The 20976-nt window shown below is 41.9% G+C and overlaps 4 protein-coding genes and 1 non-coding gene across 7 annotated transcripts; 2 read left to right on the plus strand and 3 right to left on the minus strand.

The window, feature by feature from the left end:
* The first annotated feature begins 347 nt into the window (after positions 1–347).
* LOC115689168 (probable LRR receptor-like serine/threonine-protein kinase At4g36180) lies at positions 348–3074 on the plus strand. Its single transcript, XM_030615162.2, has 4 exons — positions 348–928; positions 1187–1447; positions 1555–2418; positions 2504–3074. The coding sequence occupies exons 1-4, from the start codon at positions 493–495 to the stop codon at positions 2983–2985; spliced, it is 2043 nt and encodes a 680-aa protein (XP_030471022.1). The 5' UTR covers positions 348–492; the 3' UTR covers positions 2986–3074.
* Positions 3075–3484: 410 nt separating this feature from the next.
* On the minus strand, positions 3485–4494 carry LOC115689169 (uncharacterized). The gene is made up of 2 exons (XM_030615163.2): positions 4374–4494; positions 3485–4244 (listed from the first exon to the last, which is right to left on the minus strand). Exons 1-2 carry the CDS (start codon positions 4428–4430, stop codon positions 3633–3635), a joined length of 669 nt encoding a protein of 222 aa, XP_030471023.2. The 5' UTR covers positions 4431–4494; the 3' UTR covers positions 3485–3632.
* A 4779-nt stretch (positions 4495–9273) lies between these two features.
* Positions 9274–14663, plus strand: LOC115689202 (uncharacterized). Its single transcript, XM_056318107.1, has 5 exons — positions 9274–9652; positions 10554–10665; positions 11532–11624; positions 12786–12986; positions 14340–14663. Exons 1-5 carry the CDS (start codon positions 9315–9317, stop codon positions 14571–14573), a joined length of 978 nt encoding a protein of 325 aa, XP_056174082.1. The 5' UTR covers positions 9274–9314; the 3' UTR covers positions 14574–14663.
* A 1436-nt stretch (positions 14664–16099) lies between these two features.
* LOC115689197 (uncharacterized) lies at positions 16100–20553 on the minus strand. Of its 3 annotated transcripts, none has more exons than XM_056318030.1 (7): positions 20450–20553; positions 18741–19126; positions 18472–18635; positions 18305–18385; positions 17639–17714; positions 17440–17532; positions 16100–16442 (listed from the first exon to the last, which is right to left on the minus strand). In XM_056318030.1, exons 2-7 carry the CDS (start codon positions 19105–19107, stop codon positions 16276–16278), a joined length of 948 nt encoding a protein of 315 aa, XP_056174005.1. In that variant the 5' UTR covers positions 19108–19126; positions 20450–20553; the 3' UTR covers positions 16100–16275. The 3 variants fall into 3 exon arrangements, with proteins under 3 accessions (XP_056174005.1, XP_056174006.1, XP_030471051.2); XM_056318031.1 differs by having other exon boundaries at positions 20329–20454; XM_030615191.2 differs by lacking the exon at positions 20450–20553 and having other exon boundaries at positions 18472–18632; positions 18741–19281.
* Positions 16639–16723, minus strand: LOC115689208 (small nucleolar RNA U31b). Its single transcript, XR_004006663.2, has one exon. It is a non-coding gene; the product is annotated as a small nucleolar RNA U31b (small nucleolar RNA).
* Positions 20554–20976: the final 423 nt, after the last annotated feature.

Consider the following 20976-nt stretch of genomic DNA (forward strand, 5'->3'; position numbering starts at 1 on the left):
CCGCTAGCTCGGGTCCTCCCTGAGTCCCTCCCGCGACGACACGGAAACACAAAAAAACAACATCAGACGACGCTGTTCATGCACGAGTCCTCCGGCCTCTCCTTCCTCCTTCCTCCTTCCTCTGTCAATCTGCAGGACTGCAACGTCAAACGCGACCCCATCTTCTATTCTCTGTCCCTCCCTCTCCCTGTCTCCGCGCTCCGCATTGCCATAGCTGAGAAAGATCGAGCCCGGACAAGCCCCAGCCTCAGCCCCACCCACCATTTTCTTGAAATAAGGAGCTCGCGTCTTGAGCACAGACGGACCCTCCTCCCCACCATCTTCTATCCTCCTGTCTCTCTCTTTCTCCGGGCTTCGCGGTGCCGTAGCTGAGAAAGATCGAACCCACAAGACCCACCATTTTCTTGAAACGAAGCTCACATTGTGAGAAGAGTGGGACGCACCCTTCATTTGCGTTCTCTCTCTCTCTCTCTCTATCTCTAACCAAGCATCATGCTCTCTCTGCTCCTCTCTCTCCTCTTCTCCCTCTCCTTCGTCCACCGCCATCCCCATGTCCGCTCGTCGCCCCTCTCGGAGCTCGATGCTCTCATGGCCCTCAAGGCCTCCCTGGACCCGGACGGCCAGGTCCTGACGTCGTGGGCCCGGGGCTCCGACCCGTGCGCCGGCGGGTCCTTCGACGGGGTGGCGTGCGACGGGCGCGGCCGCGTCGCGAACATATCGCTGCAGGGGAAGGGCCTGAGCGGGAGGATCCCGCCCGAGATCGGCGGGCTCGAGAGCCTGAGCGGGCTGTACCTGCACTTCAACGCCCTGGGCGGGGAGATACCCAAGGAGATTGGGGGTCTGAGGATGCTGACCGACTTGTACTTGGACGTCAATGGCTTCTCTGGGGAGATTCCTCCTGATATTGCCAACTTGACTAATCTTCAAGGTTGGTTGGTTGGTTGGTTGCTCTCTTTTTCGTTTTCTGTTCTGTTAGCTTTCTTTCATTTGTGAGCAGAGTGTTTCGAATTTCGCGAGTTAGGCCGACGGGCTTGCTAGTCGCATCTTGTTTCCGGCCAACTCCAAGACTTTCCGGTTTTCCTAGTCTAAGCAAATTGAACTTCTAGGCTCGGAACTCACATGACCTCGGTTAATAATGTTCGTCTAATTGAGCTTGAACCTGGTTCTCATCTTGTGGGCTCTGCAGTTTTGCAGCTGTGTTACAACCGGTTCTCCGGAAGCATTCCTCGACAGCTAGGGTCCCTGCAGAAGCTGAGCGTCCTCGCCTTGCAATATAATCTCCTCACCGGCGCGATCCCCGCGAGCTTGGGGGACTTGGCGAGCCTAAAGAGGTTGGACCTGAGCTACAACTCTTTCTTCGGCTCAATCCCGGCAAGATTGGCCAATGCTTCTAATCTCGAAGTCCTGGACGTGCGCAACAATACCCTATCGGGCTTTGTCCCTACAGGTAAATTTTTAGTCTGCTCGGATTTCGATGTCGCGGTTTCTTCGTTTTTCCGTTCAATTGAAAAAGGACTTGTTTAACGGACTTCGGCTTATTTTCAATTTTCTTAGGCTTGAAGAGGCTCGATGATGGTTTCCAATATGAAAACAACCCTGACCTTTGTGGAGTCGGTTTCCCCAACCTGCGACCCTGTCCGACGGTTTACCTGGACCGGCCAGAGCCACTTGGACCCGATGCTCTTTCGAAGAAGGATATTCCCGAGTCGGCTGATTTGAAGTCTAGCTGCGGGAAAGCCCACTGTCCGAACAGATTAAGTGGCCGAAAAGCCAGTGTTGTGTTAGGGGTGGTTGCTGTCATAGCTGTTATCGGGTTCACGGTCACTGGATTTCTCACCTTCTCATGGCACCAACGTAGAAAACAGAGAACTTCAAGCTCTTTAGACGTTTCGGATAAGCCGGTCAGTACCGATCAAGTCATTGAGAATTATGCGAAGAGCGCCTCTCCTCTCATCAGTCTCGAGTACTCGAACGGGTGGGACCCGCTGGCCAATGGCGGGGGAGGGAGCGCCTTCTCCCAGGAGGTTTTCGAGAGCTTCATGTTCAACTTGGAGGACGTGGAGCGCGCGACCCAGTCTTTCCTGGAGAGCAATTTGTTGGAGAAGACCAGCTTCTCTTCTGTTCACAGGGGAATTCTCAGGGACGGGTCAGCTGTCACGGTAAAGCGCTATGCCAAGATGAGCTGCAAGTCCGACGAGGCTGAAGTCCTCAAGGGCTTGAAGCTCCTAACCAAAATAAAGCACGAAAAGCTCGTCAGGCTAAGGGGATTTTGCTGCTCGAAAGGGCGAGGCGAGTGCTTCCTGATCTATGAGTTTGTGCCAAACGGGAATTTGCTGCAGTATCTTGACACGAAGCCTGGAAGCGGGAAGGTTCTCGAATGGCCTACCCGAGTTGCTATCATAGTTGGCGTCGCTCAAGGTAAATGTTAATCCGTTGCTTCAATTCATCAATTTGGGACACTGCGATGCCCCTCAGTTTCTTCCATTCCTCTTCTTTTTTACAGGTATCAGCTACATCCATGAAGATAAAGGAGACAAACCCAGGCTAGTCCACCAGTCAATATCGGCCGAGAAAGTTCTCATCGATCACTGGAACAACCCGCTGCTGTCGGACTCGGGTCTGCACCACCTCCTCGCAGACGATGTAGTCTTCGCCATGCTCAAGGCCAGCGCTGCCATGGGCTACCTCGCTCCGGAGTACACAAGCACTGGCTACTTCACCGAGAAAAGCGACGTGTACGCCTTTGGTGTTCTGGTGCTCCAGATCCTGTCGGGGAAGGCTGTGATCACTCCAGCGATCCGGCACGGAGTGGAAGCATGTTGTTTTGAGGAATTTGTCGATGAGAACCTTGAAGGGAACTTCACGGAGACCGAGGCGACCCAACTCGCTTGGATTGCTCTTCTTTGCACCCGGGACTCTCCTACCGACAGGCCATCGATGAGAACTGTGGTGCAGGAACTTAATACTCTGATTGGCATTTCTTGACAGTTGCACTATCACTTGTTACCGCGATTTTCAGTCGCCGAGAGGCGAGACTATGACAATTCCAATTAACTGCTGGGTTAATCACGGAATCCCTGACGTATCGGCAACGGCATCCTCTCTAGAGGTCAACGAATTTCTCTCTTAAGCATCAGCCTTCGTAATAGTTGTTAGGGGAAAGTAAGGGCATGAGTAAGCTTGTAATGCATCAAAGCATGTAACCGGTATGCGTTGTGTTCAGGACTCTCGATAGTTAGAGGGTGTTCTATGCATTATACTCATAAGAATGCTAAAAAAAAGACTGATCGTGTTCCGATTTGATGACGTGTTTGGCGAACCGCAATTTGCTTTGGTGAAATCGAACGTTTAAGTCCCCGCTTTAGATTGTGCCGAAATGTCAGTATGTTCTCAAAAGTTTCTTTCCCCCCTCACACTTCGAGGGTGAAAAAGAGGCAAACTCTGCAGAAAACACAACTTGCATATAGAAAAGAAAAGAAAAAAACCGTAGATTGTCATTACGTATACAATTAATCGCTATTTACATTCGCAAAATTTTAGGAGTTAAGTGTGGATGACCAGATACAGATCCAGTAGAAGTCTTGGTCCTCTCTGTTTCTTTGGCAGATCCCAAAACCAAATGAATCTCGTCCTCAAGCTTCAATCACTTTCCTCTGCGGCGAAACGATCCTGAAAACATGCTCTTCGCCGGTGCAGTCGTCCACCGTGACTACCCACCTGCTCTTCTTCCTGCACCCGCTACCGCCGCCGATATTAGCATCTTTCACAATCCTAGTCAACATAAGTCCCTCCCCTATTGGCAAAAAGTGAGCTCTCAATCCTCTCCACAATGTGCCCTTGTGAAGGGCATTGTACCCCACAATGATCCCTCCGCCATCGCCCTCTCCGCCTTCCCGCGCCGCCTCGAACACCCCGCGCGGGTCGTCGCCTCTGCAATCCAGGAGCACGAAATCCGCGCCTCTGAGCTCGTCCAACAAAAGGGTCCTCGGTTTCCCCACCAAGAACTCGACGCGCCGGGCGTGAGGCCCGAGCGCGTCCCTAGAGGCCCTCGACTCGTCCAGCCCGGGCGAGACGTGGACGACCCGCCCGCCCGTCTGGTGCGCGGCTGCGACAAGCGCCAGCGTCATGGAGGCATCCTCGACGGCGCCGTGGGGAGACGGCACCATCACCATGAGCCGCGCATTGTTTCCCGCCGCGAGCGCAGATATGAACTCTGCCGAATCAGGCTCTTTCCCTCTCTTCCCCTGCACAAAAAACGATCACGGCTCGCGTTGGACCTTACTCGGTTTCATTTCATGCAGCATTTAACGCCTGCCCTGATCCGATCTTGATAAAACTGAACTTCGCAAAAATGAAAGAACTCTTCTGCTTACCATTTTCAAGGCCCTGAGGTATGCTTTTGTGGCGTTTTCGGATGACCAGCAAGCCATTCTGAGTTTCCTTGGGAACAGGTTTCTTTTGAAAGAGATGACAGGAACTTAGGTTGCTTCTTGGGAGTGAAGTTGGAAAGTGACTAGCCCTATATTTAATAATTTATATATACATAGGATGTGAAATTAGAGAAATTAATTATATATATTTTTTGGGAGGAATTGATTTTATTTATTTATTAATCTGTACGCCTGTATGGGAATATCTGAGGGAAGGTTCGTGGTTGAGGGGACTATGGTCAGACAATTGATTGGTTGGAGCAGGCATTAATATTTTATTTTTTATCTGTTATTTTTATTGTTTTTCTTGGAATGATTTGTAATTTTGTTGAGAGAGTGATGTGATGTGAAATCACTGGAGAGAGAGAGAGAGAGAGAGAGAGAGAGACATGTGAGGCACTAGTGAAAATCAAACAAGTAACGGGGACACATGTCCGCCCAATTCCCTAAAAAACCCTAACTTTAGACTTTGTCCCAATTATATCTCAAATTTTTTGTCCATAAAACCAAACTTTACTTTTGTCCTATCTACCGCTTACTATTCATCCATTTTTTAATATTATTTTTTCGAATTTTTTTCTTTTCTTTTTTTTCTTTTTCACCCTCAACCTCCGGCCGGCGAGGTCGGCCCCGCGCCACCGGCGAGGCTCGGCCGCTGCTAGCCGGGCGAGGCCGAGCCTCGCCATACTGCCGAGCTCGGCCCACAAGGCCGGGCGAGGTCGGCTCGCCGTGCTGCGGGCGAGGCCGAGCCTCGCCGTAGCCCAAGGCTCACCACGCCAAGACCGGTGGGCCGACCTCCGCCAGGAGGTTGAAGGTGAAAAAAAAAGAAAAGAAAAAATTGAAAAATAATATTAAAAATTGGATGAATAGTAAACGGGTATATTTGGGACAAAAGTAAAAGTTTGGAGTTTTTTATGAGACAAAAAAAATTTGGGATATAATTGGGACAAAAGTTAAAGTTTGGGGTTTTTTATGGAATTGGGCCGACACATGTCACACGGTTTCACTCCAAAAATTGTATTATTTACTAAGATTTAGACTTAGCAAATGGGAGATCTTGTGTGAAAATTCATGTTTGGGTTATGAAAAGTGAAATTAGAGGTCTAAACCAAATTTTGTTACCATGTGAATGGCTATATGTCTATGGTGCATATATTTTGTATAACGATGTATTATTGTTTTGTTTGGAACCTAGATTATCTCTATGGCTTGAGCTACATTTTGGATCTAATTGGATTGATATCCTCATGATATATGTACTCGTGGAACCTTCATTAGATCCACTCCCTCCAAAAGAACCTTTTACATAGGATCATCGAACGCACAGTAGCTCAAATGTTATACATGTATTTCTTGATTTACGATATTTATAATTCTTTTCGCTGTCAACAGGCTTAGGACATGTTTATCTAACGGAAAATAATAATCCGAAAAGGTCGTGTAACTTTTGCTTTTGCTTAATCTTCTACGGACAAACTTGTTAAGCTAAAAATTACCTGCTCACCTGAACGCCCACAATTTGGAGTCTATTTATTCATCGTAAATTCCTTTTGCCATTACCGTACCCTAACTTGGTAGTTTCCGTCGCCCGTGCAGGGTCGAGTCCCGAGACTTAGAATTTCTCAATTATGGATAGACAGAGTACTTGATTAGACCAAACATAATTTAATCTTAGCAAGTCCATGGCCGGTGCCATTTCTCTCCATTGTTTTTGCCATGCACATGCATGCATTGGCCTACACGTACTTGTTCCGAGTTTATTCGTTTCTCTCTACATTATTGCTTGCCCTAGACCATATATTTTCTAGGTCACAACTGCAATCAAGTCTATTTATTTTTATTCTATTTTTAAAATTTTCCCTCTTTTTTTTTAATGTGAAATAAAGGGCATGTACGTCTCCAACATGTCGACTGCGAGTCTCCCACATGTTGGCTAGACAACAAAGACTTGAAAAAATTACAAAATTTTCTTTAATTAATTTCCTCAGTTGTCATTTTTAGATTTTCAGATGGATTTCTCTGAATCTTGGAAAAATGGTTTATTTATATTTTCTGCTCATCATCTTTTGCACACTCCCCAACATATTTCACAGCTAGCTGTCATGTTCCTTTATATGTAACACAATATAATATTTAATTCGTTTAAATAGGAACAATTTGCATCAATTTTGCAAGAGACAAGGAGGACATGGTAAGCAGTTTGCTCGTGAAGCATGGGTTGCACTTTCTTGTTGCTGAGACATTGTTCCTTCTAGATATAACGAATTAAAACTGATTACTTAAGTGATTAAAAAGAAATATCACTGAAAAATAAAATATACTTTTGGTTGACAAAAATTGGTAGAGATAGACTTAATTATAATCATCATTATTATTCACCTCATACAGACCTCTCTCCCTCTTAAAATTGAAACAAGAAAAAAAAAAAAGGAATACTGGAGTTGCACCAGAAATATAACATCTGTACAAATTATAATTTCCTTTCAAGACAAATAATCGAGTGATTATATAGTTATTATATTTTGGCGTGGTCAATGTCCAAACCAAAACATGTATAATTAACAAGTACATGAATCTAAGTGCGATCATGTCGCTTGCATTGATAGTAACAGCCGACCATAAATTTTTTTTATTTGGCCAAAAAGAAAAGGCCGGTAATTTTTCATAATCCAAGAAAATTTCCATGGCATGGCAAAAGAAAAAAAAAAGAAAAAAAAAGAAGAAGACAATTTTCATGGGACTTTTGTCATTTTTCTGACATGTTTCTCCCATTCCTCTTTGCTTGTCTCAATGGTTAAAAGTAGAAAAACTAGTTTCAGAAGAGAAGGGAAGATGAAAGTGGGGTGTTATTTAGAATGCGTTTATTTCGTGGCAAATGAATGATTTCAAATTTTTTTTTCTAAAATTGATCGTTTGTATTTCTTGCAAAAATGAATGATCGAAATATATTTTCATTGGCCATGAAAATGTTTAAATATAAATTGCTGTTGAAAATAAAAAATAATTCATTGACTAATTATTTCAAGTAATATAAGCGATTATTTCTAGAAAATTATTTTTCAAATCATTCATTTTTCATGAAATAAACAGACCCTTATTTCAAATTATAATTAGAATCATAATTACTATGACATTAAGAAATCATTTATTAGATTGTCAAATTTTAAAGTAATCTTTGTTGAGAAAATTGCACTTGACATTGACCACTTATTTAAGAGACGTGAGCAAAAATATAAGTAAATAGCCCCCATATGATGTCCTTGTAATTGCTTTAAGTTATGAAGATTGAGGCACCTTGATATTTTTTTGCAAACTCTTCATGAATAACATTCACTCTTGACAATAAAAAATAAAAGAAATTTAAATTCATTTTAATTTTTCCTTATTTATGCATAGCTTTGCTTAATTTCATCTTTTACATTTCGCATAGGGGGATGTAATTGTCATTTATTTTGAAAAAATCTAAAAGAGGTTTGGTAGTAATATGCAAGCAAAAAGATAATTAATAAGAAAGAGTTTGGTGGTGATATGCATGCAAAAAAAGATAAAACTTTATATAATATTTTACCGTCTTAAAAAAGTTGTTCATGTTCAAATTTTTCTACATTTTACTTGACAACTAATCCATGAATTTGCTTGATAAAGTGAAACATATTGTGTTTCTTAGAAATTTTTGACAAAGGTAATATTTAAATAGGTAAAATCTAAAAATAAAAAAATAGTGTTTTTGTGCTTGTAATAAATAGCCACTTAAATTTTAAATATACATGTTATATTTTTAATCATGACAACTAGATCTTGTATAAAAATATAAAAAAACTAAAAAAAAGGAAAGCGATTAGATTTGAGGTCCGCCACTTTAACTTTTAATTGAATGATTAAAGATAATTTTGTCTCTTTGATGAAAATGAGATGGATTCAGTCATATATGAGGTAAAAATAGCTCCACCCTAATATTAACTTGATTAAAAGATACGAATGAATTATACATCTTTATATTTAAGTCAAAAATAGCATTCGTCTCACTTCCAAAATTACCTATACATAAACTAATAGAAATCAGACCAAAAAAAAAAAACTAATAGAAAGAGAAAAAAAGGGGACGTATTTAACACATTTCCCATTTCTGGTAAAAAAGAAAAGAAAAGCATATCTCCAATAACTTTCTACTTCCTTGATCTCATTGCATAACTATTCATGAATTTAGACAAATTGCGTAAGTACCATCATACTGAAATCAATCTACAAATTATGGTAAGAGAAATTAATGTTTTTATAGGGTGCATTTGTTTCACGAAAAACTTAAATTTTGGAAAATATATTTCGAAAAATAATTGCATGTATCTCTTACGAAAATAAATAAATGAAAAATATTTTCATCACCACGAAAATAATTAGGTATAAATTGTTATTAAAAATAAAAACATTTTTCGTGGATTAATTTTTCTATGTTATATAACGAATCATTTTTTGAAAAATATTTTCTAAATATTGAGTTTACGTGAAATAAACGCAACCTTAATTATAGATAATGCCAACTGTTAATAGGAAAAATGCGATCGTGCGCACCATAAAATCTAGAGCCCCCGCATAGCCGGGGCGACCGCCGCCGTCGGCGACCGTGCCGATGGCCGGAACTCATCTTCTCCTCTTGTCAATCTCACGGTCTGTTCTATCATAGCGCCGATGGTTTTGCTGTGGAAATCGAACGGTCCGGATTACACCCCGAGGTTGACCTGGGGGGTGAAGCGGTCAACTTCGCGGAAGTCAAGAAAACGGACGGACACGATCGGGCCATCGATTGATCCGACGGTTGAGGACGCGACGAAGAAGCTAAGAAAAGAGCCTCCGACATGGCCGTTTCCACAGCCACATGATCCAGCGATGGAGGCTCTGTTTCTGCTGTGCTCCATCGTCTCCACGTGCTTTACCTCCCTCGCCCTCTCCCTCCTCCTGCCCGTCCACGCCCTCCTCCGGCGGCTGCTCCCCCCGCGCGCCGCCGCCGCCCTTTCCTCCCGGATCGGTTGCGGCGGCGGCGGCTGCGGGGCGGCGGCTCTCTACGAGGGCACCGTCTGGCACGAGCGCCGCCGCCCCGTCCGCCACTCGTTCCGGTACGCCGTGAGGTACGCGCTCGTCGACCTCGACGGCGCGCCGCCCGGTGCGGCGGCCGGCCACCTCTCCGCCGACGAGGCGCGGCGGTTCGCTGGTACAAACGGACCCATGTAAGAATTTCTGCTCTTTCTCTTTTTGCGTGTAGTTTGATTCTGTCGCGCCGTGCTTCGTGAAGTAATTTCAAGAATGTGGTTGCGAAATGAAACCTCGATTCCAGGCTTCCAGCATTCGAGCAAGCAAGATCTTCTCTTTTAAAGAAACAAATGTCTGGTTCTGACTACTAGAGAGAGAGAGAGAGAGAGAGAGAGAGAGAGAGAGAGAGAGAGAGAGATGAAAGTTGCTGCTTTTCAAAGAAAGAACGAGTTAGGGGCTGAGTAATTGACCAATTCCCTTGAAAATAGTACAGTCATCGGCTTCGCTTGGGCTTGCTTAAGCTTTTCTTGTATTCAAATGGAAGTCCCAGAATTTTTCTGTGCCAAACAAGTCCTACTCTTATCACTTCACTGGCCATATTTTTTTTTAAAAAACTTTTCTGATTTGTTGTTTGAATGGTTCATATCATTAGTTAGCATGAAACTGATCGATAGAAATCCTCTTTCTACAAATCAAAACCAAGTTTTTCTTATGTATGACACTATCTAATGTTGAGATAGGAGAGTTAAACAAAGTAGTGATAAGGTTAGAGTCTTGTATGTTGTTACATAGAATCGATCAAATGTCGAAAAAATTAGCAGAGTAGTGGATTTGGTAAGTGAAGTCGTAAGAGGTTTTCCCTTTTAAAACATATTGTGCAACTTTAACAAAAAAGTTCACACGGCCACGACCCATTACGTAACGTCGGCAACACCCACAGCAACCACAACTATGATTTAGTTCCTTGGTTTGCTATATTTTCAATGTGTGACTTCTGTAATCTTTTCTCTTCTTGTTTGGTTCAATTTATCTTTTACTAAGCTCTAGTTATTAAGGTGCAGTGTTCTGGAAGCTAATGTATTCATTTTTCTTTTGCAGATTTCTCTTGACAATACCTCCTAGTGTGGGGTATGAACAGAACCCATTGAGCTTGTACTATTGCTACGATCTAAAAGGTGCCACTCAACATTTGCACAAGTGCATTGCTGAGGTATAATGAGTCTTCCAGTTCATCTGCTTAAAAGCTTTCCATGGATTGTAGGGACACATATTTTGGCTTGTTCAAAATGCTCACAAACCTGTTTTTCTCGAAATCTGGAGAACCGCTTTTGACTGTCTTGTAGCATCAACACTGAAGTATGATTCAAACCCATTGATACCCTTTAGTCCTATGGAAATGTGCGGAATTTAAGACCTAGGCGACTGACTGCAGTTAGTGCTATGAGCATCCTGGGAATTTGGTTTATGTAGAGGGGCTGTTGGTGTGCTTTATTTATTAGGGTATTATTGGACATCAAACTAGAGACTCGCCTGTTCCGGAAATGTATACCAGCCAGCCAAACGTATATCATATGGATTATACAGTTGTGGATACTGGACAATCTGCTAATTATGACTCCATCCAGTCTTTTGGCTCATTTGGATTGATTAAATAGTGATCCGCACATGATTAGTGCATGTATTTAAAGCATTAATAGGTGAAACTATAAATTCGGAAACGTAGGATTGTTAGTATGAAATCTGCATGATGCAGGGGTGTAAGGGACTTGAATGGAAATGTCAAATTTAGTGCCACCACTTTTATTATATGTATTACAGTAAAGTCACGGGAATATATTGCCGACCATCTTATCCCATATATTCTCATCCAATTCTCGTGTAAATGCATTTGAAGTATCTTTCTTGCTTGGTGTTTGTGCCGTTGTTGTTACGGCTGCCGACTTCAACCATCCAAGGTTAAAACTGTTCTCTATATCAACTGGCAATTATATTTATGATTTGACATCGTGTTTTTTGTGAAGATGTTTACATTTATTTTAGCATTTGCAGTTAGTTGATGGACTGTTGTTGGTATAGGTAACTAATACACCATGGGGTGAGAGGGTCTTGTTTGTTTTCAATCCAAATTCTGATTTGGTTGCGAAGCCTCTGCATGTCAGTCCATTCATGGTATGTACAATTCTGTTGGCTCACGTAGTTCTCTTTTCTCTGCTTTTAGTTCTTTGCGCGACAAAAAGATTATTTTAGAAGGTTTGGGCAATCCATGAGGGTCCCATCTTCATTGTATCGATGGAGTGCCTTATCCATATATGCTTAAATAACGGCATCCACTAGACAGTTTGCAAAAACTAGAGCATCTGTGCCACCAGGACGTTAAAGTTCTTACTTTGCCCTTGCACTTTTTGTCCTTAGCTGTCCCATAATTATGATATTTATTATGTATGCCTGATTACTTTGACATTTACAAGTTGGCTTAACTATGTAGATGTGAATTTTATTCACTCAGCAATAATTGTTTTTCACAAGAGGCAAGTGATGCTTTCCCTTTGTACCTGTGACTAGTGATTGGATCTTAACATGTCAGTACCAACTATCAAATTGATTTGTGTATATCATTGCCAAGTCAATATAGGAAAAGCATAAAACATCTTAGAGAACAGTGTCAAAGTTCAAATTTTATGCGCATGGTGTAGAACTTGAAATTGATTACTTTAGAATACGTAGACCAAGTGATGGATGACCTAAGAGAGAAGCTTCAACGTACCTTGGAGAGTGAAAATGATGTCCCTTCTCTTAAAATTGTGGTCTCCTAAGCCTGTCATGTGCCTCCCTACTACCATGTCAAGTTTAATATAGCAGATGAGAAAAGTTTTGTGCACCTCCACTTTTGGATGTTTTGCACTCCAGCTGGACTCCTGTTGAATTGCTGACTTGCCAGATATAACCTCACTCTTTGTTAGCTGAAAATATTTTAAAACTTTATGGAAGACCTACCCATGCAAAAATTCATCTAAGGTTTTCCAACTTCTGATAATATTGCTATCTCCCATTATATGAATGTTCTCACTCACTTAAACTTGAAAATAGGCAATTCAATTTAAATCGTGAACAAAGTGTCTGCAATACTTTGCTTATCATTATCATTGCAATAGTTCGTTTCTCTATCATAACATAGCAGAAGTTTATCAAGAGGTATCAGAAATCTGCACAGTACACAAACCTTTTCCTTGAAAAATAGCATGTAGTTTTTTGTTCAGTCTCTTTGCTTATCTTTCGAATCTTTTAGGAAGAATAACTTATTACACTTTATTCTGCTTAAAGTAATTGCAGGACATGCTTGGGAATTGGACTATAAAAGCAAATGCTCCCAGGGACAATCTATATGTGGCCATTTCAGTTCAGCATCCCAAGCTTGGTAACTACTTCACAGCTACCCTGAAAGCCAAAAGAGTTTCCTCGTCAACCCTGTCGAATCATGCAACATTCTTCTGGTTGATGCCTCATAAGGTGGCATTATGGATATACTGGCATGTGAGTGCAACTGTCTTTTACAATCTCTGTAGCTTTGCTTATCAGCTTAGACAGTAAAACCCTTTATTTTCCTTTTTTTTGGGTATTTCTTTTTTAACTTTCCTTTCCTGAAGTCATGCCAGGATTGAATTAGGCCTTTATTATCCCGTTGTCAGCTTTGTTGTGGGTAAACCTATGGAAGATCAAATATCTTACAGGTGAAGTTATTAAGAGGAGAGATGCCTGACAAATTTAGGTACGATAATGTTTTTGGTTAGGGCAGACCATATCTCATATAGATTTAGTACCCAACAAAGTAGTCGGGGGTGAAATCCGTGAGAAAGGTCATTCCTCAGGAGTTTGTGAAGGTTGGGAATGCTTCCAAATGGGCTTTTAGAACTCTGATTGAGTTTCACAAGGATTAATTACATACAACACCGTCAAGTGAATTTCTTAGCTACGTTATAAAAACGAAATTCTCATTGTTTGCTTCTATATTTGGCTTGCTTCTTTGACCTTGTTCTGACCAACTTACCGTTGTGCCAAAACTGAAAGAATTTGTCCCTAGATAAGTCATTTTACTGGTTTGAGTTTTACCATGTTCTGTTTTAATTCATGATCATGGTTTTAAGTCCCATATGCAATAGTTCCACCCACCTCTGGTTCAGTCTATGAATAGACAACTCTGACATACAGTGCTTTGTGTGAGTGTGATGCAAGGATTGTTTATAGCTGAAGGCCTGTCAATGACTAAACATGCATGGTTCGTTTGTTGTTGGTGGCTTGAATAGAATTATAATTCTCTCCGCCCCTAGATTAGTTCTACAAGACTAGTGGGAGCATGGACAAAATTACGACTATTTAAGATTGCTGTCTGGAATCTTGAACCAATATATGCTAACTGGGGTACTGAACCTATTGTTCTTTCTTACAATAACCAAGGTGGATGCCTTGGATATTTTCCCTTGACAACAAAGTTGGATCATCATCACCGATTAAGATGGATAAAGCTGTTTGATTGGGATTTGGGCCCTTCCACTTTCATCTCTTTACCTATCCTAATTTGCACGTTACATTGTCCACATTTAACCAGTTGGAATTAGTTCTGTACATGTTATTTGGAGGATACGATTGACTCAGAGTCTTGTCACCGCTTTGAGATGCTGAGTCTGCCAAGGTGGTCAATGAAGGTCAAACTGACAAATGTAGATGAACAGTTGAAATTGCGTAGTCACCTGAACTGAGGATGTAATCTTTTGCTAGTATTCTCTCATGTTTTTAGACGACATCTGTAAGTCGATCCCTAATGTCCTCAAGATTGTGAGCTATTCGACACCATTTGTCTGTTCACTGTCTTTCTCTCTCCTTTTTCAGGCTTTTAAGCTCTGGTGGAAAAATGTGTCGTTCATCCAGCACCCACGCTATACAAACCCCATGTACAGAGAGGAAGCAGCGGAACGTGATCGAGGACTTCGATGTTGCGAGGCATTTCATCCGGATGGAATGAAAGATTCACCACCTACTGGAACCAATTCGGATAGTTCATCTGGCAAAAGTTGCGTTGATCGATGTTTTGTTTGGAGGGATGCAAAATGGCCCTGGTCTTGATCCTGATTCTTGAATGGAAGCCGGTCACCATCGACCGCTACTAATTATTGGAAGAGACTTGCAAATTGAAAGATGGAGCTGTTACTGTTATCCCTTTTTACTGTTATGGATCTCTTTTCGTATGCGATGGAAATTGCGACACTCCGATGTTTTAAATAATGTAAGCCTTGCAGCTATGCACATCTGATCCGAGAGAGGTTTCTTCGAACAAGCAGCTAGCTACATCTCGACAGGATGAAACTGCCTCCGTTAATTAACCAACTTGAATGAATTCTTGAAATTAGAGCAGTAAGGAGAGTAGATGAGTCGACCCATAAGAATGGTCAGAATGCACGCTGGATATGTGCCGCAGGTTCCGTCGGTTGAATTCCAAATTCAAGAGAACTAAGAATAATCGATACAAACATTGATCTATCTTTCTGAAGTGCCAAAAGAAACAAAGAAGAAGTTTTTGTTTGATCAGCTAGGGAGATTACTAGAAGAAAAGAAGAAAAGGTCAGAGAGTAGCGCATCTTCAGGAATTGAAGCCAAATCAAGGATCGTCAAGCTTGCGGAGTCGCTTCAACCTACAACAAAAGATTCGACAGCCTTTGCTCCAAAGACTTCCTTGGTTTCAACGTCAATAGTACAGTTTCGTGAAAGAAAGATTCCACTTGGAAATCCAGCCGAATAATTCTCGACATAGACCATTCGGGTCCGGCCGACTAATTCTTGACATAGACCATTTGGTTCATACACCATCATGGATGTTGATAGAGTTAATTCTTAAACTGTCGTTTCTGAAGACTCGGTTTTTCATGCTGAAGATTCGGAGTAGAACTCCTTTCCACTCTCCTACTCTTTTGGAATTCTCCTTCACTCTTCTGGAGAAAATATTGCATAATGATTGCGTACTTGACGTGGTATGATAAGTCAATTATAGTGATTGTGTGATATCCATGAGGACCACTTCGACCCCGAAGAACAAGTCTTGCAGGAGAAGGTAAGAGGCGCCAAGATCGGCAATAGACGATTGACGGAAGATACCAAAAGAGGTAAAAGAGAAAAACTAAAGGAAACGCATTCAATCATGACAATAACTAACTACCTAAGATCACGACTTCTTATTTCCTACGAGGCTCTCGACTGGAGAACACCGTCAGCTAAGTGACGGTTAGAAATCTTCCCTGAATTACCATCTTTAAAGTACCAACTCTTTTCCGTACTTTGACATGGTAAATTAAGCGCTCACACTGCAGTAGGTCGCACGTGAGCCGACCCGATAGAGAGCTTTGGGTGATCAGGATTTTCATATAAGTTAAACATCCTGCTATCCGGTAAACAAGTAAGTTTCCAAGTTTCCATTGGATTCTTCAAAGGCCGTCCCTATATTCAGCACCACTACCAAGTATTTTCTCACATTCATGATCCCCAGAAATTACCCACAAAGTGAGACACGACCTGCCAAGGTAAAATTGGCACTACTTTCCTCCAAAACCAGAAAAGTGCCTGGCAGTGGAGAAGCAGATCTCCCCTGACAATTGAAGGAGATCAAACACATGCAAGGATTTTCAAATTTGTTTGACATGTACAAATAGTAAGTGCTACAATGCTGATTAGCATACGGAGAAATATCATGACAAGAAGCTATAAGTTCTTCGCTTCGACATACAATCGATCAGATACGACAAATCTCACAAGAAACAAAAATTGATCTTGTAATCTAGTCTATATTGATCCTAACCACCTTTTTAGTCCTCTCATTAGAAGAAGGCGCAGATCTTGCTGCATAATGGGGCACCATTCCGCCAGGCCTCATTATCTGATCTGCAGATGGAAGCGCCCACCCTCCAGAGCTTGAGCTCCCTTTCTGTGCATCACTGCCACGACCTACATCAGAAACCCACATGCATTAATACGGAATGAGTCTGTGAATATAGAAAGAATATTACAAAAGCACATGCCTATAGCTCCTTATACCGTTGCCGTAACACTGTGATCCAATCAATTAATTGTCAACCACAAAGTAAAAAGGGGATTCGAAATTAAATTCATGACTGAGGAGGTAGCTCCATCTAACTAAAGGGGATCAGATAAAAGGTCGATCGACATCACCATCTTGCATCAAAGGATACAAGTAAGCCTGGGTGTCAAATTATATCATCATCTCCCAAATGTAGAAATCCAGTTGCCATGAAAAATTGCCCCAAGTATAACGTAAAGATGATGAATCCAATCATACATACAACAGCTGTGTACAGACACACATCGAACAGGAAGAAATGATAAAGAACTCGACAGCTTCTATGATGCCACCGAAATTAACTTATTTGCCAGTTCTCCTATTTTAAGAATGTAAATCTAGAAATCAACTAATATCTTGTGCTTTGGGTAATAGCTGTTCATTTCATTATCAACTTAATGACAAACTGAGGGACATGTCATATGGGTAAGGAGAAATTCTTTATACCAAAAGTTTATAAGTCATCAATGTACTCAATAATCGAGAAGCCATGTCAGAAACCCAACTGAGAGCCGACACGTGACACCTCCTGGCAACTCGATACTTTACATTAAACCACTCGCAAGAAAATATATAACTGAACGCAACCACTAAAAGTGACCCCAAGAAAGCATATCACTGGACACTGGAAATTGCCGAACAAAGTTCTTTACTTTGTACTGTCACCGAAAAGTTGCTAGAAAGTTCTTAACTTCATACATGCTTACCGACCCGTCATCAGGGAGCAAGTACACACCTTCATTGACATAGGTTAAGATAGTAAAAAGTATAACATCTTGTGTAATTGAACGAAAGCCTACATAAAATGCCCAACATCTAGAGATTCTTGAAATAATCCATGGTTTCCAGCCAATTAAAGCTTACCCGCTTTCTGCTGCAAATCATAATCATGGCTCCCTTCAGGTGATGGCCCATTACCACTACCTTTCCATGCTTCTTCAAAACCAGCAAGTTCATCTGATACATTCCTTCTATTAGTCGTACTCACGTCCATCACATGACAATATTCACACAAAAGGATTAATCAGATCCAAGCGAAGTACCAAAGGATGATCACACTAACCTTTATTCAGATTGTGCAAGGTTTGCACTGTGTCCACCTTGCCATCTGAGCCAAGCTTCCTTGTGACCGAATGACCCTATAGTATCATCAATTACCGCCAAGAATGAGAGAGAGAAAATTCACCGTTAGCCTCCTAAGGAACAATTTCCTTACTCTGTTCTTAACAGCTCAGAAATCATTACAGAGAATGGTAAATCATGTCAAAAACTATATAATCAAACTCTTTTCATATAGACTGCTATTACCACCAGAACAACCAGCACCATCCATGCCTTATCCCACTAAGTGTCGGGTTGGCACTATCACCGCAGATGGTAATAATGTTTTGCCATCTGTTGCTGCCTATGTCTGCCTCTGCAGCTTCTGTTACCAAAGGAATAACAAGTACCCAGACACGGCTATACACTGGAGCCCTGGCAGTATATATGAGGCCGTACAGGAGAAACAAATAAGAATGATCCTCTACAAATTCTTTTTTAAAGCATAATGCCTAATTTCTATCTATTCTAAGTTTGTTCCTCTTTGCCTCTTCAAACCAGAGTATAATGGATGATAAGATGCAAATGATCAATTAGGCAAGCATAAAAACATTGAAATTGCAAAGAGCAAAATGATGTCCTCCATAATTTTCTCAACGAAGTAGTGGAAAGATGACAGAGCACAGACCTTATCATGAATACCACGAGAAATCCTATGTGTTGCTTGACCGGTTGTTGCATCTGCTTCTTTACTTTCCTCAAGCACAACCTGATGCATGAGCACAGTACCGAAATGACGAAACATTTCTACTGTGAGACTAGGAGAGCACAGGTACCAATGCATTCATTCATTACCCCATCATTGTCAGTTCTTCGAGTTCTTGCGGAAGTGTAGTATGCTCCATCCACACCACCATAGGTGACTTTGCAACTCTCTACACTGAAACTTCGACCCCGATTATTCTTCTCACCAACCCTGCTCCTGTCACTCCTGTAAATAACATTGCTCCTGTTCTCTGCTACCCAAACCATATTATAGGGAAACAGTGATTAACTCGAACAAACATGTTTAATGATACCCAGAATAAAACTGTTCATATATAGCAGAGATATTATTCTTGTACCATGAGCATCATCATCTGGGTGCTCAACAGACGGTGCTCTGATAGATGCATCATGCCTTTGATGCCCATCATTACCATTTGTCTCGTGATTTGTATCTTCTTTATTTTCAGCACCTCCTTCATCATCAGAGTTCAGTTCTTCAATGACAAGCCCCTTAGAATTATTGGAGGATGGAGTATCATCAATTGGATAGCCAGGACCAAACACACCAGTATTGAGCATGCTAGCAAAAGGACGTGTGAAAAATGGATCGGCAAATGGATCTCTTCCACCAAAAAGGGTAGGAAAACTGCCAAACCCCCGGTAACTGCTAAAAGGGTCACCCATGTTGAAGAAATCTTCCCTTCCCTGTCTTCCCCTCTGCATTATCAAGATGCAGAATCTCCTAGAAGAAACAAACAAATTTCATTTTGGTGAACATCATTGATCTTCGGCATAGACCTAAAAGTATGGAGCTAAGAAACAATGAGAAATTAGCTCTTGAATGTAAGTTCAACAAGAAGTACTGATTGTTCAAGTATTTTGTCCAGGGAACACAAAATAAAAAAATCATGGGTATGAGTTGACTTAAAGATAACATATTACATCACAAAGAAAAACTCAGTATGTAAGTGGAACAGAGAAGAACAGCAGAAGAATAGCAGGAGTAAGCGAGGAAGACAAATCATCATATAGAAAATGCATGAATCTTCTTTTAACAAGAATTCTCACACTCAGGCAGTTTCCAACGGACATATTTTTTCCATATGGCAGCTCACGACATTTGACAAACTCCAACAATCAAACGCACTCCTTGCTACTTGGGCTTTCCACACTACAACAAATGAGGGGGTGTTTCTGCTTTTCTCTAGTCCCTTCATATTCTTGCAGCAATCTAAAGAAGAATACAGTAAAGCGCAAAAAGCCGACTCCCACTAGAACTTCTTTTGGACCAAAATAGAAGAAAGAATACATCATATTGATAATTGGCTCTAGACAGTTTGACGCGCGAAGCCTTCTCCAGAGTAAAGACAGCCGACAACAGCAACACGAATCAACCATGAATATGCGTACTCTACCTCTTGTGCACGACCAGAAAATTGCACTTAAAAGGTTTTGAGTGGAAAGAAACCCTCCCTAGTGCTCACATATTGAGGAGACAAAAGCAAAACTCCATAAACTCAGCCAAGACGACGATCCGTCGATACAAACTCCACAAAATACTCTTTGCTGAACACCATACTACCACACAAAATAACAGAGCGTAGCCACCCAATTCCTCTTTCAATTTACCCACGAGACACGTTCGTCTGCCCCGCAGCTATCTAGTATTGATCTCCAGACATACCCCACGCAGTTGCATGCCATTACCGCAAGAGAAAAAAGAACACGAACACACACCGACCCACGACTGCCCACGCAATCCCAAGCAAAAAACAATCGGCTACACCCGCGCGAAACTTCACCTAAGTCAAAGGAAACTCCTTAAACATCCCTCGTTCGGTCTGCAGCAATAAGCACGCGAAAACTTCACAGACATCTCGAATCTTTCCGCCAAGAAAACAAGAAGAAAGAAAACCACAGACAAAGTTGACGAGCTTCGAGCACCGTTCAGACCGCGGCGCCCGCTCGTCGATCGCCGCCGCAACGGGCGGAGACGGAAGCCATTCCGGCGATCGAGAGAGAGAGCAGGCGACGAAGAACCGAGGATCGATCGATCGGTCGTTACCTTCTCCTCCTTCCTCTTCTCCTTCTTCTTCTTCGAGAGCGAGAGCCACTGAATAGTCTGATGGTGGAGACATTTGAAGGTGGGGTTTATATATATACGTACGTTCTCTCGTGAAAGCTAGAGAACCTTCTGGTTTCCTCAATTTCCTTAATATTTTATATATATTAATAATAATAATAATAACTATACAAATGAATAGAGACTCCTCGCAAACCGTAAACATCTCATTTTTCAACGGTTCGATTACTGTTTTTCCTGCGAATTGTAGGAAAATTCTTAGTCTTGTCGCGAAATTTGGTACCGTTTGCCAAAAGGGTTTTCGAATTTCAGTGAAGTCCGGTGTACTCCGTCGCCGGATTCCGGCGACCTCCGTCGTCCAGCAGAAAACCGGCGACAAAAGTTCGAGAATGACAAGACTTCAATTGTTTACTGCCTCCATGTTATGTGCAGGCTGCTGAGATGGATCAAGAAAGTGACAGGAACTTAAAGCTTGATCGATGACCGTAGAGCGAAACGAAGAACTCGCT

The sequence above is a fragment of the Syzygium oleosum genome, unplaced genomic scaffold (assembly GCF_021117445.2).
Source record: "Syzygium oleosum isolate NSW1041296 unplaced genomic scaffold, Sole_v2.1 Sole_v2.14, whole genome shotgun sequence".
NCBI classification, from domain to species: domain Eukaryota; kingdom Viridiplantae; phylum Streptophyta; class Magnoliopsida; order Myrtales; family Myrtaceae; genus Syzygium; species Syzygium oleosum.

What these genes read in the sequence shown, in the direction of transcription:
- LOC115689168 (XM_030615162.2), top strand. Translation starts at nt 493, where the DNA reads ATGCTCTCTCTGCTCCTCTCTCTCCTCTTCTCCCTCTCCTTCGTCCAC. An exon ending in ATCGGGCTTTGTCCCTACAG is followed by an intron (nt 1,448 to 1,554) that starts GTAAATTTTTAG and finishes CAATTTTCTTAG; the next exon opens with GCTTGAAGAGGCTCGATGAT. An exon ending in CATAGTTGGCGTCGCTCAAG is followed by an intron (nt 2,419 to 2,503) that starts GTAAATGTTAAT and finishes TCTTTTTTACAG; the next exon opens with GTATCAGCTACATCCATGAA.
- LOC115689169 (XM_030615163.2), bottom strand. Translation starts at nt 4,430, where the DNA reads ATGGCTTGCTGGTCATCCGAAAACGCCACAAAAGCATACCTCAGGGCC. An exon ending in ACCTCAGGGCCTTGAAAATG is followed by an intron (nt 4,245 to 4,373) that starts GTAAGCAGAAGA and finishes TTTTTTGTGCAG; the next exon opens with GGGAAGAGAGGGAAAGAGCC.
- LOC115689197 (XM_056318030.1), bottom strand. Translation starts at nt 19,107, where the DNA reads ATGCAGAGGGGAAGACAGGGAAGGGAAGATTTCTTCAACATGGGTGAC. An exon ending in CCCAGATGATGATGCTCATG is followed by an intron (nt 18,636 to 18,740) that starts GTACAAGAATAA and finishes TGGTTTGGGTAG; the next exon opens with CAGAGAACAGGAGCAATGTT. An exon ending in CTTGCACAATCTGAATAAAG is followed by an intron (nt 17,533 to 17,638) that starts GTTAGTGTGATC and finishes GGAATGTATCAG; the next exon opens with ATGAACTTGCTGGTTTTGAA.
- LOC115689202 (XM_056318107.1), top strand. Translation starts at nt 9,315, where the DNA reads ATGGAGGCTCTGTTTCTGCTGTGCTCCATCGTCTCCACGTGCTTTACC. An exon ending in TGCACAAGTGCATTGCTGAG is followed by an intron (nt 10,666 to 11,531) that starts GTATAATGAGTC and finishes TTGTTGGTATAG; the next exon opens with GTAACTAATACACCATGGGG. An exon ending in CATTATGGATATACTGGCAT is followed by an intron (nt 12,987 to 14,339) that starts GTGAGTGCAACT and finishes CTCCTTTTTCAG; the next exon opens with GCTTTTAAGCTCTGGTGGAA.